Below are 23,459 nucleotides of genomic sequence, written 5' to 3'. Positions count from 1 at the left end.
AGACTTGGATGGAGAGCAGCTCGAACCCTGGAAAAGGCAAAGCCGGTGAGGATGCATTTGTTTTGGTTTTGATAGTCTCTGTTCTCAAGAGGTAGAAGAGCAGGGAACGTCCATTGCACGGAGATTTATATTTTAGTTTTGAGTCAGACTCCCACCATACACGTCGGGTTATTGTCAAAGAATTTCTGCCTGTTTGCCACCAAATCTTTATGCGGCATATTGTAAGGTTGGCAAGTGACTCACAATATAAAGCATAGAAAATGAGATAATATAACCAATTCAGAAATTTGAACAATATCTCCAGGAAAGGATCTTAAATTCTACAATCATGTCTTTTACTTTAAAGATTCCATCTAGTTTCAGAGTATTAAAGTGATTACATAATTACTGTAACTTCAGCTGCTCTCATTTTTTCTCACATCTCCCAATTTCTCTCATTGCTGCTGGCTTTATTTTTATTTCAAAGACTAAGCAACGTTTTGAACTCAAACCTGATTACAAATCTCACTTTCATATGATTTTTAGGTCTCCTAATGGTATATAGATTTTGTTTCTTTATATTCATAGCGCTGGTGCTTGTAAGGGTTAAATGCAATGGTGTGGTTGTAATGCAGTGGGGTGTGTGTGTGTGTGTGTGTGTGTGTGTACATGTCTGCACACATGTTTGGTGTCCCAACAAATGAGTACAGAAGATCTCCAGATCAATTTTAGTCAACCTCATGTAGACCTTTACTTATTTTTACCTTACAACCCTTTCATTTTCATAATTCACATGCAGGTTCGTTGTACTTTAAAGTATTGAGTGATTTATTTAGAATCTCTTTGGTACTTAGTGATAGTCCGAACAAAACTAGATAGTCCTTGAGTAAAAGTTCTATTTATTATTTAGCATCTAATCAGTCCTATTCTCTTAATATGCAAGGTTTCTTTAGTAAAACTTCGTGTGTTTTTTTTTTCAAAAATACATTTGCCTCACGATTTAAGTATTATAATTTGGTCTCTCTCACTTCTAGACAGAGTATTTCACTTCTCAGACTGTGGTAAGGATGAGGCTCTACCTAGACAATAGTTGATGGTACTGATTTGGCTTCTGAACACTAGTTTCCATAGAAACAAAGCAGTGATGGAGGGGCAGTTGTCAGAGAGGCTCACTAATCTTTCTTCCAGAAGGGTTTATATTTCATATTACAGTACACACTAACACACTGCTGATTTCTTCCTTTTTAATATGCAATTAGTTATTTGGCAGTTAAATTGATTTTTATGTTTCTTTGGTTGCTAAATTGAGAAGCTAAAGTTTAAACATGAGAAGGATGGGATGGCAAAAGGACTCCCTCTCTTAGAGGAGAGGGAGGGAGTCAGGAAATCAGGTGTATGCGGTGCCTGCTATAGCACCTTTCCTTACTGTGACCCCCTGATTCCTCCAAAGTCCTGTCTCCCTTCACTACCCCTGTGTGCCTGCGCTCTCTCTCTCTCTCTCTCTCTCTCTCTCTCTCTCTCTCTCTCTCTCTCTCTTTCTCTCTCTCTCTCTTTCTGTGTGTGTGTGTCTCCCCTCTCTGTCCCTCTCTCTCCCTTCCCCCCCCTCTCTATGTCTCTCTCTCCTTCTCTCTCTCTCTCTCTCTCTCTTTTTGTGTGTGTGTGTGTGTCTCTCTCTCTCCCCTCTCTGACCCTCTCTCTCTCTCCCCCTCTCTCCTTCTCTCTCTCTCTCTCTCTCTCTCTCTCTCTTTTTGTGTGTGTGTGTGTGTGTCTGTGTGTGTGTGTGTCTCTCTCCCCTCTCTGTCCCTCTCTCTCCCTCCCCCCCTCTCTGTCTCTCTCTCTCTCTCTGTCTGTCTCTCTCTGTCTCTTTCTCTTTGTGTGTGTGTGTGTGTGTGTGTGTGTTTGATACTGGAGTGATTTAACTAGTGTCGTGTGGTGAGTGAATTTCTATGTGTTTCTGTGAACCAAATATCAATACAGTATACAAGACTCTTCTGTTACTATTTTAGAGGGTGGCTTATAGGTAAATAGAGGTGTTTTTGCCATTTGTTCAAATCAGTCAAAAGTCTTCATTTATGTTCTTTAAGGTATGAGCAACCCTGCACTAACTATGGAGAATGAAACTTAACTCTACAACCGAACATGAAATCACTTTTATGAAGTAAGATGTTTTGCCTTTATTGTTACGTTTTATATTTTTAACAGGTTTCCAGTTCCAAACAGTTCATAGTTTCCATGAACAATATTTATTTTGAATGACTCGGAAGCAATCTTACTTGACCTATAGAATTGCACAAATCATGATGGACGTGGAAATGGTCCTAGCTTCAGTATTAGCCAGCATACAGGTTAACTTGACAGGCTGTGGAAATAACTTGATGGAAAAGCTTCTATTATAGTAATAATTACAGTAATACATTAAGTCGTGGGGATGGATCCTAAGATGAACATTATTTTATAGGATCATAGAATTAAATTTTCCTCTGGTTTAGGATTATTGTCACCATATCTTTGATCATCCATCTATTAGCAGACTCTTAACTTAGTCTAGGTATTAGATGATTAAATCTTATCAGCACAACCTCTGTATCCCCATTTTGGGTCACTCACAGTAGGACTTCATTATAGATCATCTTGAGGAGCTGTTCCCGATCATTTTTTTTATATTATAATTAACACAAAAAAAAACCTGTGTTTCCAAATCAGTCATCTTAAAAGCTATTCTATTGTTAAGCCTGTAGTTATCACAAAGGTATAAGAAAGAATGCCTCTGATAAGCAAGCCAACTATACATGCAATATTAAAATAAATGCAGTATATACCACAGATGGTATTCAGGCCTGTAATGCCAGCTCTCAACAAACAAAAGCGGGGGTGGGGGGTGGGGGGCTACTGCAACGGCAAGGCCAGCTTGGTCTACGTAAGGAATTTCAGGCCAACCAAGGCTGCATGGAAAGAGCCTGTATGAAAAGCAAGTAAACGGACACCTTGAGGTCTCTCATTTTCAATTATGAGTCTGCAGTCATCGGTACCACTACAGAAGAAGCTTCCTTGCCCCTAACAGCCAATGGCAGCATGAATCATGGTCAGGGTGCATTTTAAGAAATTCTCAAATAATCAATAAAAATACTATTTTGGAAGGGAAAAAAAGCAAGTAAATAAAAATAAGCACGATATAACCAAGTTCAACATTAATGGTTATAAACATAACTTTCTATTTTAAAATCTGCAATCTAAAATCCCCAATTGTAAGGGAGATAAGGAACTGCTATCTCAAATAAATCATATATATTATCATGCATATTGAATTTTTAAATTTGCTTTGTTTGGTTTTGACGAATAACAATGTAATTAAGAACGAAACACAGTAGGGTACAGAGGCATGTTCATTCGATCCCCAAATTCATGAGGGAGGGAGGGAGGGAGGGAGGAAGGGAAGAAGGGAGGAAGGATAAAATATAAATTATATTATAAATTGCTAATTGAGTAGTGTTTACTATTGGGAAGCCATGTGTCACCTCTGAATACATGATTGTACAGTAGGTCAGAGTGACCGCAGTTAGGGTTAGGAAGGTAAAAATGGAATATGCTGAATTTAGTTAAATACCAAGTAGACAATTTCTAGAAGAGATCCTGAGAAAGGACCTATGAGCGCAAAACTATGAACTACATGTTAATACTGCAAATAAAATATTTTATAGAAGTTGTGTAAGACGGAAAATTCACAGGATTTGCTTTCAGTATTTCAGATCATAAGTTATCATTACCATTATCAATGAGGTTATTATTAGTATTAATAGTTCACTTATTTTATTTAGCAATACTGTGTCTAGCTCTCCTTGGCAGTCTAACGTTCTGATACTGACCAGCTTTGCATTTGTTGATAACCAACCCTGGCACCTTTTACACTGACAGCAATCATAGGCTTTCAATAAATACTTGAGAGAATAGTGATTGAAAAATATGGAAATTAACCCACAGAAGCTTGATTTTAGTACATTTGGACATATGTAATTGGTATTCATAACCAAATGGCACTAAATAAACTACACCCAATAAAAAAATACCAAGTGATTTTCCTGAATACTTCTCATTTAAGTGACATAACCATCACCAGAAAAAAAATAATTTTAAATTAAATTTCTTCTAATACAGTAGGAGAGACTATACTGTTTGTTTTGAGCCAGTTCCATCTGGCTGGCTTGGAACTCACTGTATGGACTAGGATGGCCTGAAACTTACAGAGATCTGCCTGCCACTGCCTCCCCTGTGGTAGGATTAAAAGTGTGCATCACCATGCTGAATATCACACTTTAAAAAAAATAATTTTTTTCTTGCATTTGTGTCTCACATTTGCAAACCACTTAATATGCACTTTTATGAAACTCTGTCTAGAGGTCCTAGAGAGATGGCTCGGCAGCTTAGAGCACTGATTGTTCTTCCTGAAGACCTGCCTTCAATCCCAGCACCCACATGGCAGCTCACAACTGTCTGTAATATAACTCCAGCTCCGGGGATCTGACATCCTCACATAGACACAAAAATGCAGGCCAAACAGTAATGCACATAAAATTAACAAATTATTATGGGACCATGTCTAATGTTGCTGAATATAATTCAGATTACCGAATGGTATTTTCCGTTCTTGCCCTTCTGAACTACATTAGTAAATGTTCTGTGGCTTTGTGGGTGAGATGCTGAAGATAGAATCCAGGGCTTGTGCATTCTAAATAAGCCCCATACCATACCATACCATACCATACCATACCATACCATACCATACCATACCACCATGCCATATGATACCATACCATACCATACCACCATGCCATATGATACCATACCATACCATACCATACTACTATACCATATGATACCATACCATATCATCATACTACCATACTATACGACCATACCATACCATACCACCATACCATACCATACCACCATACCAATATACCATACCATACTACTATACCATATGATACCATACCATATCATCATATTACCATATCATACCACCATCCCATCCCATCCCATCCCATCCCATCCCATCCCATACCATACCATACCATACCATCATACCATACCATACCATACCATACCATACCATACCATACCATACCATACCATACCATACCATTGTGTTAAGTCCCATGCCTAGCCTGTGACCTTTTTACAGCTTCTCTCAGTGCAACATAATTTAAAGGTAGCTATATTTTTCCTGAAATGCATCATGATTCTAAAAAGATTAACTTTAGTGCACCCAACCTTCCTACAGTACAACAGAACCTAGAAAAGCACTGTGATATCGTGCGTCTAAGTTTTCTTAAATTTCCTTTAACACTTTAGCCATTCCTAATCTCTGACTGGTCTCAAGGGGATGAACAAACAGATGAAGGACAGCAAGCATTGCCACTCAAATTGTGGATTTAAAGTAGAAAAATGAGCATCTCCTGGGACGAGATAGTCATGCAGACCCTTGCTCGTTATCCTAGACCTACCCAATCAGAATCTTCATTGACGGTCCATTTAGTAAGAGCGTCTCTCATGGGTTACGTTAGACTTGGAGATCTGTATTCAAGATCTACCAAGCCTTGCAGCATAGGAAACAGTGTTGAATAGGGGCTGTGTGATAAATAGTGGTTAAGTTTATAGGTATGTTTAACATTTCATGGTTTTTGTTTGCTTTTAAGGTACCAAGGCTGTGGAAGGATGGAACAGGCTTCCCACAGAAAGGCACTGTTGACCAACTATCCCTATATCCCTTTGGCTAAATATGCAATTTTCTTCATCAGTGATGTGAATCCAACCCAGCGGTATGAAGAATTTTGAGGAGTCATTACCAAACTGACACTTAGAGCAGAACACAGTTTAGTCCAATATAAACAGCTATAACTAAAAAAATTTCTTTAAAAGCAACTAAAAAGGAACTACTTTCTGCTGAAAACTAAGAAAAAGTTAAAGGGCCAGTTTTCATTCAGGGTTGTACAATTTAACACATAATCCCATTAGTCATTCAATACTCTCTTTCAGAAAATGTAGATTACTCTTCAAATTTTAAATTTTTCAAGTCACGGTTTAATGCTAAGTTGTATTCAGAAGTGGTAAGGAGTTTCCCTCTGATGTGAATCTGGCCTCAGACGCGGCAACTGCAGTGAATATGAATTCATCACGAAGGTCAAGTAACCCACGAGTGAAGGTTTCCATCCATTTGTGGAAGGTTCAACTCTAATTCTAGACTTTGTCTCCCATTGGAAAATTGGTATGAACAATGAAGCTTGGGTTCACTGTTCAAAGCAATTGGATAAAACCTTTTGTCACAGCTAATACAGTGTTTTGACAAAGAACTTATATCAGAAATTTATTTTCATGTCTTTTAATTTGAAGTCAGAGGGAATTTCGGCTAATTATTATGAAGATCGCTTAGTAACACTATTATTGGTCTCGATGTTATAAAACTTGTTTTTTTTTAACTGCTTGCCCTATTTTATGGTGACTTTACTGAGTTCTAAGCATTTCTGATGGATCAGCAGATTATTCATCTAATGCATCTCTATCATCTCTGCGTCTTTTCATCAAAACTGTGATCATTGGGATATATTTTTCCTCAAATAACTATCAGAATTAAATTATGCAAATCATTTAAAAATCATATACTTTTGGAAGTTTAGTTTACCATAAACTAAACAGTGTGCTTTTTGGAAATGTAGCTTAAGGTAAACTAAACTGTGTTTAATGACGCCAAAATATTTGGCCTCAGTAAATAAACTCAGACGCTTTGTGCCTTGTATGCACTATTTACACAGAGAAAAAAAGTCTCATTAAATAAAAATCTTGGAAGTTTTATAAATTAGTCATTAGAATAGTGAACTGTGTGGTTTCTTTGGTACTAATTTTGAGGATTTCAAGTAGATTAGCTTTTTAAAAAACTAAGTAATTGGCGTAAGCCAGAATTCACTATAAACAAAAGCCAAGGAGGTAATAGTAAAATGAGAGATCCTTGCAATTCCTCCTCCTAGAGTTCTATGTTGAATGAGCTTACGGAAGAACGGACGTCACCCCGTTCCGTCCATTCCGTGCTTCACGTGGGTGCCGCCGTTCCATGAAGGAGGGTGATGGCTGCATTCACATAGTTCAAGCTGGAGAGTTGAATCTGACAATCCACTCTGAAAGTCTCAGAGCATAAGATACGCTTTCCCCACTGTCTTCAAGCATGTTTTGGTCATTTGTCATTACCTGAAGTGCCAGACTGGAGCCCAGAGCTCCTGTAAGCAGTCTTTTGGGCAGCAGCATGTGGCATAGTAGAACTATGCAGCAGGTTTTCCTCATAGCACAGTGCCCCCTTCTCCATTTCCCACGACAGGATTCTGTTAGGCATTTCCTTCCGTCAAACCGGAAGCTGGTGGGGATGGGTGTGGGTTTACATTTTACCCTGCTAGAATACTGTTATGTCTCCTCTCTGTAGGTCGTTTCTGTGCTTATTTAAATACCTGAGTCCGTATACCTTAGAGCCAAATTGGAAAATAATTTGAAAAATAAATTTTTTTCATTATGTTGTAATGGTTACTTCTGTTTCCACCTAGTCATTTGACCTCGGAAGTTGGTTGGTCATTTTGTTCTTACTCTCGAGATGAATGACTTGATTGCCTGCATATCTCATGAGAAGTACACTGCCATCTTGTTTGAGTGGGCAAGCTCAAATAAACACATCTATCTATATTCTGTGTAACATCTTAAGCAGTTCTGTTTAAAAGATGTAACGGCTTAAATTACATTGGTGCAGACACATGCGCCAGCGATCCTGACCACAGCTAAACTGATAATTTCCAGTTTACTTGTTGAAAGAACTCTTTCCATGTTTTAGGAAATCTTTCCAAAATTTAGGAAATTGTTCTCTTAAAAATATTGAGCAAATGTTTTGTTTACCTGAACTCTATATAGAGAAGGACTGGTTTGTTCAGAGATAACACTTGCATCTGAATACAACAACAAAGTCTTCCCAAGTTCATGGGCTTTGCTCTGAGAGCCTCTAAGGAATGAAGTATCTGTTCGTCTTCCTTGGCTGTCTAGATGAAACTGCCTTGGCACTGTCAGGACCATCCAACACAGGCTTTTTATAACAGTCTCCCAAAGCTACTACTGGCTGAATTCATGTCAACAATTTAGCTATAACATGAGTCTCTGGAGGAGATAAGACGATGGAGAACTACTTGTTCATAGTTAGGTAATTCTGGGAACAAATGGAAAAAAGACTATAAAACTCAAGCACATTATAACCCGTACGTATCTATTGAGAAATACAGCAAAGGTTTAACAACAAACTGCCCTCTCCAAGGAAATCAGGTGCAAAGAACATATTAACCAAGTTTATAAAAGTAGCCTATTAACCAAACTTATAAAAGTAGCCTATCGTGTGATTTATGTTTTAGGAAAATATGAAGAAAATGTTGTGCCATAATGTTATGAACTAGTGATTTTTCCCACTTCTAAACACAAGTGGGTGCTTCTGTAGGCATGTATAAATATTTACTGATGAAACTAATGGTTTTGACGCCTCCACGAGTATACATAAGCGTACACACAGATCAGTAAGGCAGCTTACGTTGTAAACCCTGACAGTTTTCCTGGTGCAACTGCGACTTCTTCCCACTCAGATTGTACACTGATGTGCCAACATTTTGTACAAAGCGATGGGACTGGACAGCGATTCTACCACCCCCGCCCTCCCCCAGGTAATGCTTCTGTACATAAGATCCTCTTGTGGAATCTTGTTCTTCCTAAACAGAACCAGTTGCCTCGATCTGACATTTTAGCAATCTGCCTTCCTTCTCCACATATTTTAGCTGATTCCTTAAGTATTAGAGTGGGAACCAAAGATACCACTAGAAGGGTTTGAACCTTATCCTAGGAAAAGTTCATCTAACATCAGGAGAGGACCAAATGAATGCCAACATTAGATAATTCTTATTTTAAAATGGAGTAATGTGTTCCCCACCAGATTCCCTTTAAGACTTCTCAGCAAAAGCAAACTTACTTTGTTTTAGAACACTGGAAACTTTTATAGTAGGTCAAATCATGGGCCCTTTCTTTCCAGTGGCGGATGTGTTATTTTATAGTAGTGTCCTGGCTTGCAAACCCTGGGTATCACTGAAAGGATGAACTCAGGTATTTCAATGTCATCCCTGTGGATACAGATACAATCAGGAAGCACTTCTCAGCACAATGTCAGTGTATCGGGAGGTTCTGGATTAGAAGTCTATAGTATGAATTCTAATTGGTCTTACTAATGAAAACCCAGAGTCAGATATAGGGGTTAAAGGTGAAAGATCAGAGAAGCAGAGGAGCCAGCCACAGAGAGTTCTTACCTATACCAACGCTCAGACCAAAGGGGGCAATCCAGTGTCTACGACTCCTCAGAGTGCTGCTGTCTCTACAAAACCTCACACAGCCTATCAGACTGAATCAAGTGTGTGCCACCACTGCCTGGCCTCTATGTTAACTAGTGGCTTAGCTCTGCACTCTGATCTTCAGGCAAGCTTTATTTGTTACCACACAAGCAAAATATCACTACAGGCGTCTCTTTGAAATGTGTGTAGAGGATGCTTGAAAATCTCAGAGCCTACACCATAATCGCTCAATTTCTAAGACTCTCTAATTGTCTTGATACTAGCAGGGAGTTCATATGTGGTACCTTAGGTACTTCCAACATAGGCATTCTCTTTGCAAAAGGGTCAAAGTAAAAGCAGAACAGGTGAGAGTTGCTCAGACCCTTGATGCTCGTGTTCCACGGCTGGCATTAACATTTCTATGTTGCAGCTGTGAGAAAGTCTGTCTGCTCATATGATCTTCTGATGTGGCTTACTTCTACCGGTACCAGTCAAACCAAAAAGGACACTTATTAAGCAATTTTAAGCTCTGGCTTGCACTCCATAAATGAGCTTCTCATATCAATGAAGGGATCATACTATTTTATGACATATGAAATAAACATGGTTTGTATTGCCTTATCAGGAAGCATAACAATCAACTAAGGCTCATGCACGGAGCACACGAACGTTTACTGTTTTTATATGTAAGTATGCCAGCAATACCAGAGCTGATGATAGCTAGCAATGTTAATTTCTTGTTTTGGAAGCAACAATAACAACACAAGTTCAGCTAATGAAAGTGATCCCCATCAAAAACACTTAAAAGAGATGGCTTAGTGGTTAAGAGCATTGCCTACTCTTCCAAAGGTCCTGAGTTCAATTCCCAGCAACCACATGGTGGCTCACAACCATCTGTAATGAGGCCTGGTGCCCTCTTCTGGTCTGCAGACATACATGGAGACAGACTATTGTATACATAATAAATAAATATTTTCTTAAAAAAAAAACACTTAGACTGTGATCAATTGTGATATAAAATACTGTGTCACTGGGTTCTTCCACGGGAAGTTCTTAAATCGGAAGCCAAATGATGACAGCCAAGCTGAAATGGAGGGAAGTCCCATTTCTTGGTGTGATACTGGAAAAGAGAGAAGGACCCAGAAGGTATGCCTTTCCCCTCCTGATGCAACACAGCCTGAGATTATAGTCTCCAAATTCCTGCCCACTGACTGGGGATCTTTACAAAGTGAATAAGCAGTAATTACAGAGAAAGGCACATGGTCCTTTCTGCTGCAAAGTACAACTATGGAGAAAAAAGATGTATGCCTACCATTTAATGGAGGACAACTTATTGTTTACCTTTATGATATATGTTACATATAATCAAACAACTAACACCATAGATGGTTATTAAACACAAATCAGGACAAATGGAAGCTCAGAGTGAATGCATATGAAAGTCCTCTCATTATCGCCTAAGCTAATTTCTAACTCTTAAAAGAAATCAAAAGCCTGAAATGATGCAAATTCTGCAGGACTTGATTTGCTACAGTCTGTCATATGCAAATGTCACTCTCATATAAATTATAAACATATAAAAGGCATAACACGAAGTACCTCCATTCAGAAAAAAAATCCGCTCTTTTCCAACTTAATAAATTCTAAACTCCAATATATTCATCCAATGAAAGTGAGGTGTCTATTGTTTCTATTTATAATTTGATTTCACTTCAGGCTGATGACTTCAAAGGAAGATTGCATTTGGTTCTGCAGATAAAATAGACAACAGTACATTTTGGAACCTCAGAGTTTTCTCTAGCGGGGCACACTTTTTTTTTTGTAAAAGACTAGATAATATTAGAGGGTTTGTGAGCTAAAAGATGAAATCAAAAATATTTCTCTTGAGCTTACATAAAATTTTTTTCTCTTTCTTTCTTTCTTTCTTTCCTTCCTTTTTTTTTTTTTTTTGGCTTTTGGAGACAGGGTTTTTCTGTGTAACAGTCCTGAATGTCCTGACTGGAACTCACTCTGTAGACCAGGCTGGCCTTGTACTCAAGAGATTCACCTGCCTCTGCCTCCCAAATGTTGAGATTAAAGGCATGTGCTGCCACACCCAGCGCAAGAAGATTTTTTAAAAGGGGTTTAATAGATGACTCAGCAGCTAAAATCATGTGCTACTCAATCATGAGGACCAGAAACTGGATCCCAACACCCATGGTGGGGATTTAGTGCTTGTAACTGGAGCACCAAAGGGTCTGACACATTCTCCTGATCTCAGTTGTACCCACATGCATGTGCATATGCTCACATGCAGACAGATAGACATAGATAAATGCTGTGGGACAATGGTCTTTTATCCTGTCACTTGTATTATTTTTAATAGAATGGTGATTGGCCAGTAGCCAGGCAGGAAATATAGGTGGGGTGACCAGGCAGGAAGTAGAGGTGGGGCAACCAGAACAGGAGAATTCTGGGAAAAGGAAAAGTCAGTCTGCAGCCATCATCTAGATGTGCAAGATGTGACTGCCTTGCCGGAAAAGGTACCAAGCCACGTGGATAACACAGACAAAAATTATAGGTTAATATAAGTATAAGAGTTAATAAGAAGTCTGAGCTAATAGGCCAACCAGTTTATAATTAATGTAGACCTCTGTGTGTTTATTTGGGACTAAAGTATTATGGGACCTGGTGGAACAGAAACCCCAGTTAACAGATAAATTTCTAAGAATAAGTAAAAATGAAACATTTAACACATTCAAAACATAATAAGATAGGGTTTGAGGGTAAGCACAGTTTGGTCATCTTGGGCTTGTTAGTGTTTCCTGTCATCAAAATTACTTCAAAATGCTCATCTAGAATGAGATTTTTCTTATTTTTGAATTGTTTCCCCCCTCAAATAGATCAGGGTACTACTAAACATGTCTGCCCCCAGCATGGTTTTACTTATGTATTCATCATTTTTAAAGTCATTTATGGGATCCCACAAATCTTTCCTTGGTTTCTCTTTTAGCATGCCTTTCCTATATCATTTCTAATAGATTGAGAAGAACATCTTGGATGGTTAACTGCTCAGCCCTACACAAGGCATGTAGACCACTCCCAAGGCTCAGGGGACTATCACAGAAGAAGGGGTTGAAAGAACGTAAGCTGGAAAAGAGGAGAAGAGTTGTGAAATACTTCCGGGCATGACACAGCCATTCCCATCATGACCATCCAGCAGCTGCCTGCACTGGGCCTCCACAAGACTGTAAATGTCAGTGGTTAATCATGGCTCAGTAAAAGGTGCCCTGCAGACCTCTTGCCACTGATGGATTCTAGCAGGAGGGGTTATCGCTGTCTTCGGCTGAACTCGGTGGTGAACCTCTCAGGATCCAGCGGATAGTTCTTAACACGTGGTGACAGAGACAGTCCTGATTACACTTGGTAGGCCATTAAACAAAACAACATGAGTGAGGAAAGGGGACTGATTTGTAGGAAGGAACAGGGGAGAAGAGAGGGTAGGAAGTGAGAAAAATCAGAACGCGATATATCTGTATTAAGTTGTCAAAGAAGAGTTTTAAAAGAGCTACTTATGTTTTCCTGCATGCCTGTATGCACACCATGCATGTGCTTGAGGTCTGGAGAAGTCAGAATAGGGATTCTATTGGATCCCCAGGGAACCGGACTTTCTAACAGTGGTGAACGTGCCTGGTGGGAACAAAACCCAGGAGCTCAGTGAGAGCAACAAGTGCTCTTAACCATGGCACCATCTCTCTAGCCCCAGTCAAAGAACAAATTCAATAACAGTTGTAAAAAAATAAAATCTATGAAAATTCAGTTCAAAAATGGATTTTGAAATAGTTTTCGTTGCACTTGCATCAAAACAAATAAAAAGAAAAGGCCTGTTGAAAAACATATTCAGTGAGAATTTATGGAGAATGGAGAGTTCGTTTTCTGCTTTAAATTTTTAGGTGTCTATGTGTTGGGGGTGGAGGTAGGTATGTAACTTTTAGGAGCTGTGGAGCTGTGTAGTATGAGGGGGCCTGCTTGTTGGGGTTTCTGTCCCGCCCAGTACCCCACAACCGGCAAGCCCCAATAAAAACCACGCACAGGACTCCATAAGATTATAAACTGATTGGTTCATTAGCTCAGGCTTCTTATTAGCTATTATGACTTATATTAACCCATTATTCTGATCTATTTTAGCCATACGGCTTGGTACTTTTTCAGTTGTCAGCTCACATGCTGCTGCTTCAGTGATCTGCGCAGGAGTAACAGAGGAAGCTTCCTGCTTTCCAGAATTCTCTTGTTCTCATTGCATCACCTCTACTTCCTGTCTGGTATTTCCGCCTATACTTCCTGCCTGGCCAGTCAGCATTTTATTAAAATACATGATTGACAGAATACAGATAATTCTCCCGCACCACTTTCCTCTTTCTTTTTTTTTTTTAACAAAGGAAAATACCATAGTCCATTTGTTGGGAATGTGGGCGTAGTATTTCAGGCTACTTCCTGCTGGTTGGGGGCGGTGATAATCTTATGGGGACGGTGATAATCTTATGGGGACCTAAAGAAAATTTAGAGTTATAATCAAGTCTTGACTGACGTATCCTGTGAGTTTTGATCATCTCAGGCAGCAGTCTTGAATCTGTTCTGGATGTAGAACTCAGACATCTGGGCCATCTGTTCCTGTCGGAGATTTCTCAGGTGGCCTTCCTTGTTCAAAGCTGATTTTTCTTAACTCAGAATGAATCCATAGCCTCTCATTTTCTGTGGAAACAAAAGCAAAATCTCTTCTCCAAAGTAATACACTTTTTGACTTCAGTTTTAAAGCCAAGGTATTTTCAAAATACCTATCTTGGGTTAGTTCTCAGCATTTATAGACAAAAGTCTTTTAGCAGCTGTTGCTTCTTCCTCAGCATTCAAACAATCCAAAGAGAGCATAATAGCATACAGTATCAAGATTCTCTGTATATTTTCCTTCTTTGTGTGGCTTTACTTTAACCTCTATTTCTTTTATTTTTACTTTTACTTTTAGATACAGGTTCTCTGTATATCTTTGTCCTGGAATAACTCTGTAGACCAGGCTGTCCTTGAACTCACAGAGATCCCTCTGTCTCTGCCTCCCCAGTGCTGGGATTAAAGGCATGTGCTACCACACCTTGAAGTCACAGAGGTCAATGTACCTCTACCCCTTGAAGTCACAGAGGTCAATGTACCTCTGCCTCCCAGGCATTGGGATTAAAGGTGTGTACCACCAAACCCAACTTCTCCCTTTCTTTCTTCTTAACTTTAAGAACTTTAACTTTTAGCCTGCATATATTTTTAACACACTGTAAACCATTTAGAGGTTTTTTTTTTTCCTTTGAATTTCTCTTTACTGTATATCTCTCTTTTTCTGACTACATGAGTGTTTAAGGAGAGAATGAAAGCCGTGTTTGCAGAGGGCATCTTGAGAGCAGGGGACACTCTGTGAGATGTGCTAGCGTTGCAAGGGTGATGGGTCCACACGTTGGAAGGTCTTGGGTGTGTTTACTTTCGTGTTATTCTGCGGCCTCTTTTCACAGTGGTCATTCGTGTCCTGGCCTCTGGCTCATTCTCAGCCTGGAGAAGAAGGGCCGAGTGTACTTAGTTGGCTGGCAGACCCTCGGCCATGGATGGAGTAGAGTGCGTTCACACCTTCGGTGCCGGTAGGCTCTAGTCCTGATGCTCTTCCAGAGCCAACGCATCCCCGCCAATTGGGATACATTAGCAAAGCATTTTCTTGCAACCCCCGCCCTCACTGAGGTTCTCCAGTGCTGGCCCATTCTGTCCTACATAAACAGGCATTTCAGTCAAATGCTTTCTTCACTTGAAGCTCCAAATGCCACCTCGGTCCTTGATCTCTCAGGTCCCACCCCAGTGCTTTAACTATAGCTTCCCACACGGGTTACTACTGCTCACCCCACATCCCACTTCCTGACCCCATGACAGCCCTTGGAGTAGAACCTTCCTATCCTCCAAAGCCCACTGTTCTTTTCTCTCTCATCTTAAATTTCCCAGATTTCCAAGACGTCCGTGGCTTTCTCATAGGTGACAACAATGACATGTTTAACCAGAAGGCAGAGCTCACCAACCAGGTCGGAAGAGGATACGACTTGGGAAGCTGTAGAACTCATGGGTGTGCAGAGGGCAGTAGAGGAGTGGGGGCTGGGATGGAGGGAGGACGGGGGGGGGGGGGCGGGCGGTGTAAACAGTCCCGAGACTGAATGTAGGTCAGAGGTCCTGGAGCCTCAAAGTGCTGCAGTATGGAAGGCTCTGAATTTACCCTCGAAAACTTGACTTTAGTCTATTGACCTGCTACATCACCTTTGGTAAAATACTACCATTTTGAACACTGGTTCTTTTCAAGTAAAATCCAAAGGGCTGTAATAGATGTCCTCCTATGATCCCCTTCAGTCTTCAAGTCTGTGCTCTTGAGCATCCTTCTTCTGCCCCAGGGTCCCCAGTTCACTTTCTCCCAGGAGGACTTCCTGATGGCCATTCTGCCATTCCTCATGGAAACTGACATCATGGTCTTCATTTTCAACCTGGATGGTGAAAGAGAAGATGGGACCAGTGGACTGAAAGCAGCAGCGGTTTAGAGGGGCTGCCACTTTGAGTCTCAGGGTGCCTTGTCAGAGGGAGGGTGTCTTAGTTAGAGTTGCTATTGTGATAAACACCATGACCAAAACCAACTTGGATGGGGAAGGTTTTTTGTTTTTGTTTTTTTAGCCTTACAGTTTATAAGTCTATCACTGAGGGAAGGCAGGGCAGGATCCCAGAGACCAGACCCAGAGCAGAATCCACGGATGAGTGCTACTTACTGTCTGCTCCTCATGACTTACCCAGTCTGCTTTCTTCTTGCCCTCAGGACCACCAGCTCAGGGATAGCACCATCCATAGTGAGCTGGGCCCATCAATAATCAATCAAGAAAATGTGCCACAGGCTTGCCCGCAGGCTATTCTGGTGGGGGCACTTTCTCAGTAGAAGTTCCCTTTTTGCCAAATGATTCCATCTTGGGTCAGGTTGACATAAAACAGAGGGGCAGAGGGAGTGTCCTGGCAGGCCCCAGAGTGGCAGGAAGAACAGCCTCATGGGTCATCCTTTTAACTTGGATGCCTCCTGTCCCATCCAGATAACCTCACAGAGGTTCAGGCATTGATGGAGCAGGTGAGAGAGAAGACCACGAACATTCAGGCCCTGGTGCACGGCACCGTGGGGCAGTCCTTGCCGGAGAGTGTCCAGCACTGGGGAGAAGAACTGGGTGTGATACAGCCCAGGCTTTCTAGAACACAGCACCCCTGTTTATCTCTTTCCCCTCAGGCCCCTCTAAAGAGGCTGTTTCCCTCCGTCATCATCATCACATGGCCACTTTTTTCTTTGAATATGAAGAAAGCTACGTCCAGGTAGACGAGGATGAGAAGGCAATGCTTGCAGGAGAGGAGCCCCCCCCCCCCCACAAAAAAAAAAAAACCCTCAAAGCTAGATGGGAAAAAGCCTGAATATCTGTTTGTCTTCTTTCCTCCCCAAACTGGGAAAATTCTCAAATTATCAGGTCTCTAAACAGAGTTGCCAAGGCAACGGGGTTCATTTCTTCCCAGGAACCTACAGAAAGGGCGAGACAGGCCACCAATCACCACGCGCTCATTTGTTCTCTGGGACAGGTTAATTGTTGATACTGAAGTCGTTATCACCACCCTAAAGCGTCTAAGGCTCTTTCTTTTGCACAGCACCCTACGCTGAACAAAATACAGCTCTGACTACGATGGAGCCCTTGTGCAATAGTAAAATTATCATCAGGAGACACACCGAGAGGCATCATAGACATCGTAAGACGTTTGTGTGCATTTTGCAGTTTGGGTTGGAGCAGGCACCAGGAAATCTGGATGCCAGTTCAACTCTACTGTGTGTCCCAAGAGAGAAGACAAATTTATATCTCTGGGCTTAACTTTTCTCACAGTTGACCTTACATGGGTCAGAACCAGCGCCCGGAAGCGAAACCATGAAGGCTCTTTCCTTTATTTGGATACTTTCCTATGCCAGGCTGAGGATGAGTATCAAAGTCTAGCAATCAAAAGCCCCCTTTGGTTTACCTAGTTAACATGCCCAGTCAAAATATCCCATTATGTCCTAACCCACCCTAACACAGACTTTCCCTTTTCCTCCTCTTAAAACTTACACCTGCAAGGTCAAACAGGTGTTTGGATGTGGCTTGGGCCTAATCTGGGGTCCTGGAGGAAGACCCTACTGTCCAATCTCCTTCAAAGAGCACTTGTCTGTAACATTTCCTTTGTTTAAAAAAAAAAGAGGGAAATTATGCGAGAGAATTGTCTGTATTCTGTCAATCATATTTTAATAAAACGCTGATTGGCCAGGCAGGCAGTATAGGCGGGAAAACCAGACAGGAAGTAGAGGTGATGCAATGAGAACAGGAGAATTCTGGGAAGCAGGGAAGTTCCTCTGCCATTCCTGCTCAGACCACAGAAGAGGCAACATGTAAGCTGACAGCTGAAAAATGTACCAAGCCATATGGCTAACCTAGATCAGAATAATGGGTTAAGATAAGTCATAAGAACTAATTAAGTAGCCTGACCAAATGGGCCAATCAGTTTATAACCTTATGGAGTCCTGTGTGTGATTTCTCTTTGGGATTTGCCGGTTGTGGGGTACCGGGCGGGACGGAAACCCCAACAAGCTGGCCCCCTCATGTTACACTTGTCTGCTCTTCCAGAGGACCCAGGTTCATTGGCAGCACCCACACGGCAGATAACAACTGTCAGCCCCAGTTCCAGAGGATCAGATGCCCTCTTCTGGCCCCCGAGTACACGGTATACATGTGGTACACAGACACACATGCCATCAAAGTACCCATACATGTTAAAAATACAAGTAAAAAAAATAAAGTAGACTGTTATACCTGAAAATTGCAAGGAGAAAGGCCAAATCCACGATTATCTAATTAAAGCAAACTTTAATAAATATTGGCCAGAAAGATGGACACTGGCCAGGTCCATAACCAGGATTCCCAGAGAATGGTGCTGAATTAGGTTAATCAGGTGCTCAAAAAGACAAAATCCACAAGGCTACTTCATCCAATCAGGGGCAAGAACACATCCTGAGCACTTCCTGCAGGTGTACCTCCTGCCGGCCTTGGGATCAAGCACATCCTGTCCAGTTGGGGCAACCAGTTTTGTTTACTGAAGTGAAAACACTTGGCTTATTATATGCATGAACAACAGCCCCCAGCATTCCAGAAAGTTATCTGTCCTTGGGCAAGTGAAGCTTACAGGTTAGCATTAGCTCCCTCAATAATATGATCAAAGACAAAAAAGATTATTAAACACTGTTTTCGTCAAACAAATGATCTGTCCAGTGTCGGGTTTTTTTTTCTTTTTCTTTTTCCGTGATATTTATTGAGCTCTCCATTTTTCTCCGCTCCCCTCCCCCAAGGTCCCCATGCTCCCAATTTACTTAGGAGATCTTGTCTTTTTCTACTTTCTACTTCCCATGTAGATTAGATCTCTGTAAGTCTCTCTTAGTGTCCATATTGTTGTCTAAGTTCTCTGGGATTGTGGTTTGTAGGTTGGCTTTCTTTGCTTTATGTACTATGAGTGAGTACATGTGATAATTGTCTTTCTGTGTCTGGGTTACTTCACTCAAAGCAATGTTTTCTAGCTCCATCCATTTTCCTGCAAAATTCAAGCTGTCGTTAATTTTTCTGCTGTATATAGTACTCCATTGTATAAATGTGCCATATTTTTTTTTTTATTCATTCTTCGATTGAGGGGCATTTAGGTTGTTTCCAGGTTCTGGCTATGACAAACAAAGCTACTATTAACATAATTGAGCACATGTCCTTGTGGCACGATTGAGCATTGTTTGGATATATACCTAAAAGTGGTATTATTGGGTCTTGAGGAAGGTTGTTTTCTAATTTTCTGAGAAATCGCCACACTGACATCCAAAGGGGTTATACCAGCTTGCATTCCCACCAGCAATGCAGAAGTGTTCCCTTTTCCCCACAACCTCTCCAGCATAAGTTGTCATCAGTGTTTTTGATCTTGGACATTCTTACAGGTGTAAGATGGAATCTCAGAGTTGTTTTGATTTGCATTTCTCTGATGACTAAGGATGTTGAACATTTCCTTAAGTGTCTTTCGGCCATTTTAGATTCCTCTGTTGAGAGTTCTCTGTTTAGGTCTGTACTCAATTTTTTTTATTGGATTATGTGATCTTTTGGTGTCCAATTTCTTGAATTCTTTGTATATTTTGGAGATCAGACCTCTGTCTGATGTGGGGTTAGTGAAGATCTCTTCCCATTCTTTAGGCTGTTGTTTTGTCTTGTTGACTGTGTTTGCTTTACGGAAGCTTTTCAGTTTCAGGAGGTCCCATTTATTAATTGTTTCTCTCAATGTCTGTGCTGCTGGGATTATATTTAGGAAGTGGTTCCCTGTCCCAATGCATTCAAGTGTACTTCCCATTTTCTCTTCTATAAGGTTCAGTGTGGCTGGATTTATGTTGAGGTCTTTGATCCATTTGGACTTGAGTTTTGTGCATGGTGATAGATATGGGTCTATTTTCATTTTTCTACATGTTGATATTCAGTTATGCCAGCACCACTTGTTAAATATGCTTTCTTTTTTCCATTTGATATTTTTTGCTTCTTTAACAAATATTAGGTGTTCGAAGATGTGTGGATTGATATCCGGGTCTTCTATTCGGTTCCATTGGTCCTCCTGTCTGTTCTTACGCCAGTATCAGGCTGTTTTCAGTACTGTAGCTTCGTTTTTTTTTAATTTTATTTATTCATATTTTAATGATGAGTACATCATTAAATGTCATACAATGTTAGAAGAGGGCATCAGATTATGAGCCACTACGTAGTTGCTGAGAATTGAACTCTGGACCTTGGAAGAGCAGTCAGTGCTCTTCCCCTGGCCATCTCTTCAGTCACGAGGTGGCTGCTGCCTTAGCCCAGGTTTTCTGTGTTATAATACGGCTCTCTCACCCGGCTTCTCTCCCAGCCCCTAATTCCCACACTCCCGTGTGTCTGTATTTCAGAAGTTCCAGCGTGAACTAAGCACCAAGTGGGTGTTGAATATAGTGAGTACCGGGGCCCACGTGCTGCTGGGGAAGATCCTAGAGAACCACATGCTGGACCTCCGCATCGCCAACTCCAAGCTCTTTTGGAGGGCACTGGCCATGTTGCAGGTGGGAGTGTGACAGGAGACCCCCAAACCTAGACTGCCGCAGAAGGTGGTTTTTGCAGTGTTGCGGAGGGGTGTAGGGTTAAGTGCTAGGTTTTCACAGGCGTGTCTTTCTTGGGAGTATCCTCCAGTTGGCCTTGCATGCACACAAACGTGCCTGAGTGTGAAACTGTAACTCCCAGTCGGCAGTCTTTAGGTTTCAAGGACGCAATAGAAACCCAACTGGTAGTAGGGTGCTGGTGGTGCACGCCTTTAATCCCAGCACTCAGGAGGCAGAGACAGGCGGTGTCTGTGAGTTAGAGGCCAACCTGGTCTACAAAAGTGAGTTCCAGGATAGTTCATGTAACTGAACAGTTCTAAGACAGTAACCTCGGTGGGAAGCAGTCTTTCTGTTCCTCATGACACTGCCAGCATCTGGTGGAGGGCTCTTGTTGGCTTGTCTTGGGTCATGTGCACAACTTTGAACCAATCACTGTCCTCCAGGGAAAAAAGGTGCCTGCTCATCTGATTTGTGTGTACTTTCAAAAAGCTGGTGGGGCAGGATGGCTTGATTATATCTACTGTCTCAGAATGGAGACCAGCAGCTATCCAGGAAAAGAAAGGGGCTAATGCCCAGATGGAGAGAGAATGGATGCTCGGCAGAGAGCATGATGGACGGCCTTGAAGGTTGCTGTCCTTTATCATCCATCTATGGGGTTGTTGGATCACAGTTGTAACTCTCACCAACTTCCCATTCATCATGGGCCAGTGATGGTCCACCATCAACTCCTTAACCCAGTTTTCCTTTATACCTTGTGGTTATGGGATTGCAAGGAGGGACAAACTCTCCACAGTGTCTTCAGCCAGTCTTCAGGATCCTAGCTGTCCTGCCCCCCTTCTCCGATTGCTTTCTTCTGTGACACTATTCTCAGTTCTCCTTGCCCTCTACCCCAACACTGACCTTACTACTACTCCCACAGCGGTTCTCTGGACAATCCAAGGCTCGCTGCATCGAGAGCCTCCTCCAGGCAATCCATTTTCCTCAACCACTGTCAGATGATGTCTGGGCTGCTCCCATCTCCCACCACGTCCAGGTTGCCCACGAGAAGGAAAAGGTATCCTTTCCCCCTTGCTGGCCGTTCCACAAACACTTTCTTCTCCTTTCTTTCCTTCTTCTTTCTTTCTTTCTTTCTTTCTTTCTTTCTTTCTTATATTTATTTATTTTAATTTTTATTTTTCCATTCAATTATTTACACTTCCTTCCCTCCTCCCAATCCCCTCCCGCTCCTCCACACTCCCTCCTCCCTCTCCCACCCTGCTTGAGAGAGGGCTGGGAACCCTGCCTGTGGGAAGTCCAAGGCCCTCCCCCCTACATCCAGGCCTAGGGAGCTGTGCATCCATATAGACTAGGGTCCCAAAAAAAAAAAAAACAGAACATGCCGTAAAAACAAGTCCCAGTGCCTTTATCAATGGCCTCTCAGTCAGCCCCCATTGTCAGCCACAATCAGAGAGTCCGGTTTGATCACATGCTCATTCAGACCCGGTTCAGCTGTCCACAAACACTTTCTGAGGATCTTAAACATCTTAGGAACTTGGTGTGACTCTAGATTTACAAAGCTCAGAGATCCGTGCCACGTGGAGCTCCCATCTGGAGGGGTAGGTGGATGGGGGTGGGGGTGGGGTGAGGAGGCATAACAGTGGCAGAAATTACAGAGGCAAAAAGGATACCAACAAAATGGCTTCTGTTCTGCCTTGAAGGGGCATCAAGAAGGACTGAGAGAAGGGTCTTGGCACAGGAATTTTCCTGCTTAAGTGAAGGTTTTTCTCTGCTTTTGCCCACTTCCTATTTTTTTGGGGTTTTTTTTTTTTTTTTTTTTTTTTTTTTTTTTGGTTTTTCGAGACAGGGCTTCTCTGTAGCTTTGGAGCCTGTCCTGGCACTTGCTATGTAGACCAGGCTGGCCTCCAACTCAGAGATCCACCTGCCTCTGCTTCCCAAGTGCTGAGATTAAAGGCATGTACCACCACCTTCCTATTCTTTCACCCAACCAAACTCCTGTGCCCAATTCTTTGCCCCCTCCAGGGTTCTTTCTCAAATGACCTTACCGTTTCTCCAACTCGCCCTGCTCCTTCCCACAGGTGATCCCCACAGCCTTGCTGAGCCTTTTACAACGCTGCTCCATCACAGAGACCAAGGCACGCCTGGCCGCAGCTCCTTGGGGCTGCAAGGTTGTCAGGAGCGCCCTCTCTGGGCCGGGTCAGAAGCGCACCACCCGAGCCCTTGGGGACCCAACAGCCTATATAGTGCAGTAAATTGATGTTTCTGGGACTGTGAAGGGGCAGAGCCTCGGTCCAGTCCCACGAAGACTTGTGCCAGAGATACACTTGGTGGTGGGACAAACCCAATTTTGGGGGGTGGGGGTGGGGCATTAACAACCCGGGACCGGAGAAGAGCCACTGGCATCTTCTAATCTCAGAAATAAAACTGATTGTCTTGTTTTGAAACCTAATCTTGCCAAAAGTCAGTTATCAGACACAAACAAGAAAATGGTGGCACCAGGTAATTCCGGGCAAGGAGAAGCTGTGTTTCAGATATTATCTGCTAGAGAAAGACAATCCCAAGGTCCTTCTGACTAGAGTGAATGCCATACCCCCTTAGAGACCGGAGAGCAGAGGGTTTTGACGGCACCCTCTCCCTGTGTTTGCAAGAAAGAGCAAAGGAACTCTGGCTGTGTAGTGAGGAGCTGCGGGCAGGCCTGCTTTTCATCCCGCCCGGTTCCCGCACGGCTAGCTTAGCCCCAGAAATAATAACACATAAGTTGTATTCATTTAAACACTGCCTGACCCATTATCTTTAGAGAATTAGTTACTGACTAACTCTTACATCTTGATTAACCCATTTCTAATAATTTGTGTAGCACCACGAGG

At 41.9% G+C, this 23,459-nt stretch overlaps 1 protein-coding gene and 1 long non-coding RNA gene across 2 annotated transcripts; both read left to right on the top strand.

Annotated features, from left to right (window-relative positions):
• Positions 1–7,545, top strand: LOC148118335 (uncharacterized). The gene is made up of 3 exons (XR_015736166.1): positions 1–45; positions 2,064–2,137; positions 5,673–7,545. It is a non-coding gene; the product is annotated as an uncharacterized LOC148118335 (long non-coding RNA).
• A 7,434-nt stretch (positions 7,546–14,979) lies between these two features.
• On the top strand, positions 14,980–22,844 carry LOC148118334 (glucokinase regulatory protein-like). The gene is made up of 8 exons (XM_087900957.1): positions 14,980–15,016; positions 15,369–15,445; positions 15,806–15,902; positions 16,484–16,754; positions 18,101–18,176; positions 20,410–20,559; positions 21,515–21,649; positions 22,671–22,844. Exons 1-8 carry the CDS (start codon positions 14,980–14,982, stop codon positions 22,842–22,844), a joined length of 1,017 nt encoding a protein of 338 aa, XP_087757083.1.
• Positions 22,845–23,459: the final 615 nt, after the last annotated feature.

Source organism: Myodes glareolus, chromosome 23 (assembly GCF_982192425.1).
Source record: "Myodes glareolus chromosome 23, mMyoGla1.1, whole genome shotgun sequence".
Lineage (NCBI taxonomy): Eukaryota > Metazoa > Chordata > Mammalia > Rodentia > Cricetidae > Myodes > Myodes glareolus.
The sequence above is the reverse complement of the archived record's forward strand: the minus strand, read 5'-3'. Positions and strand labels throughout refer to the sequence as shown.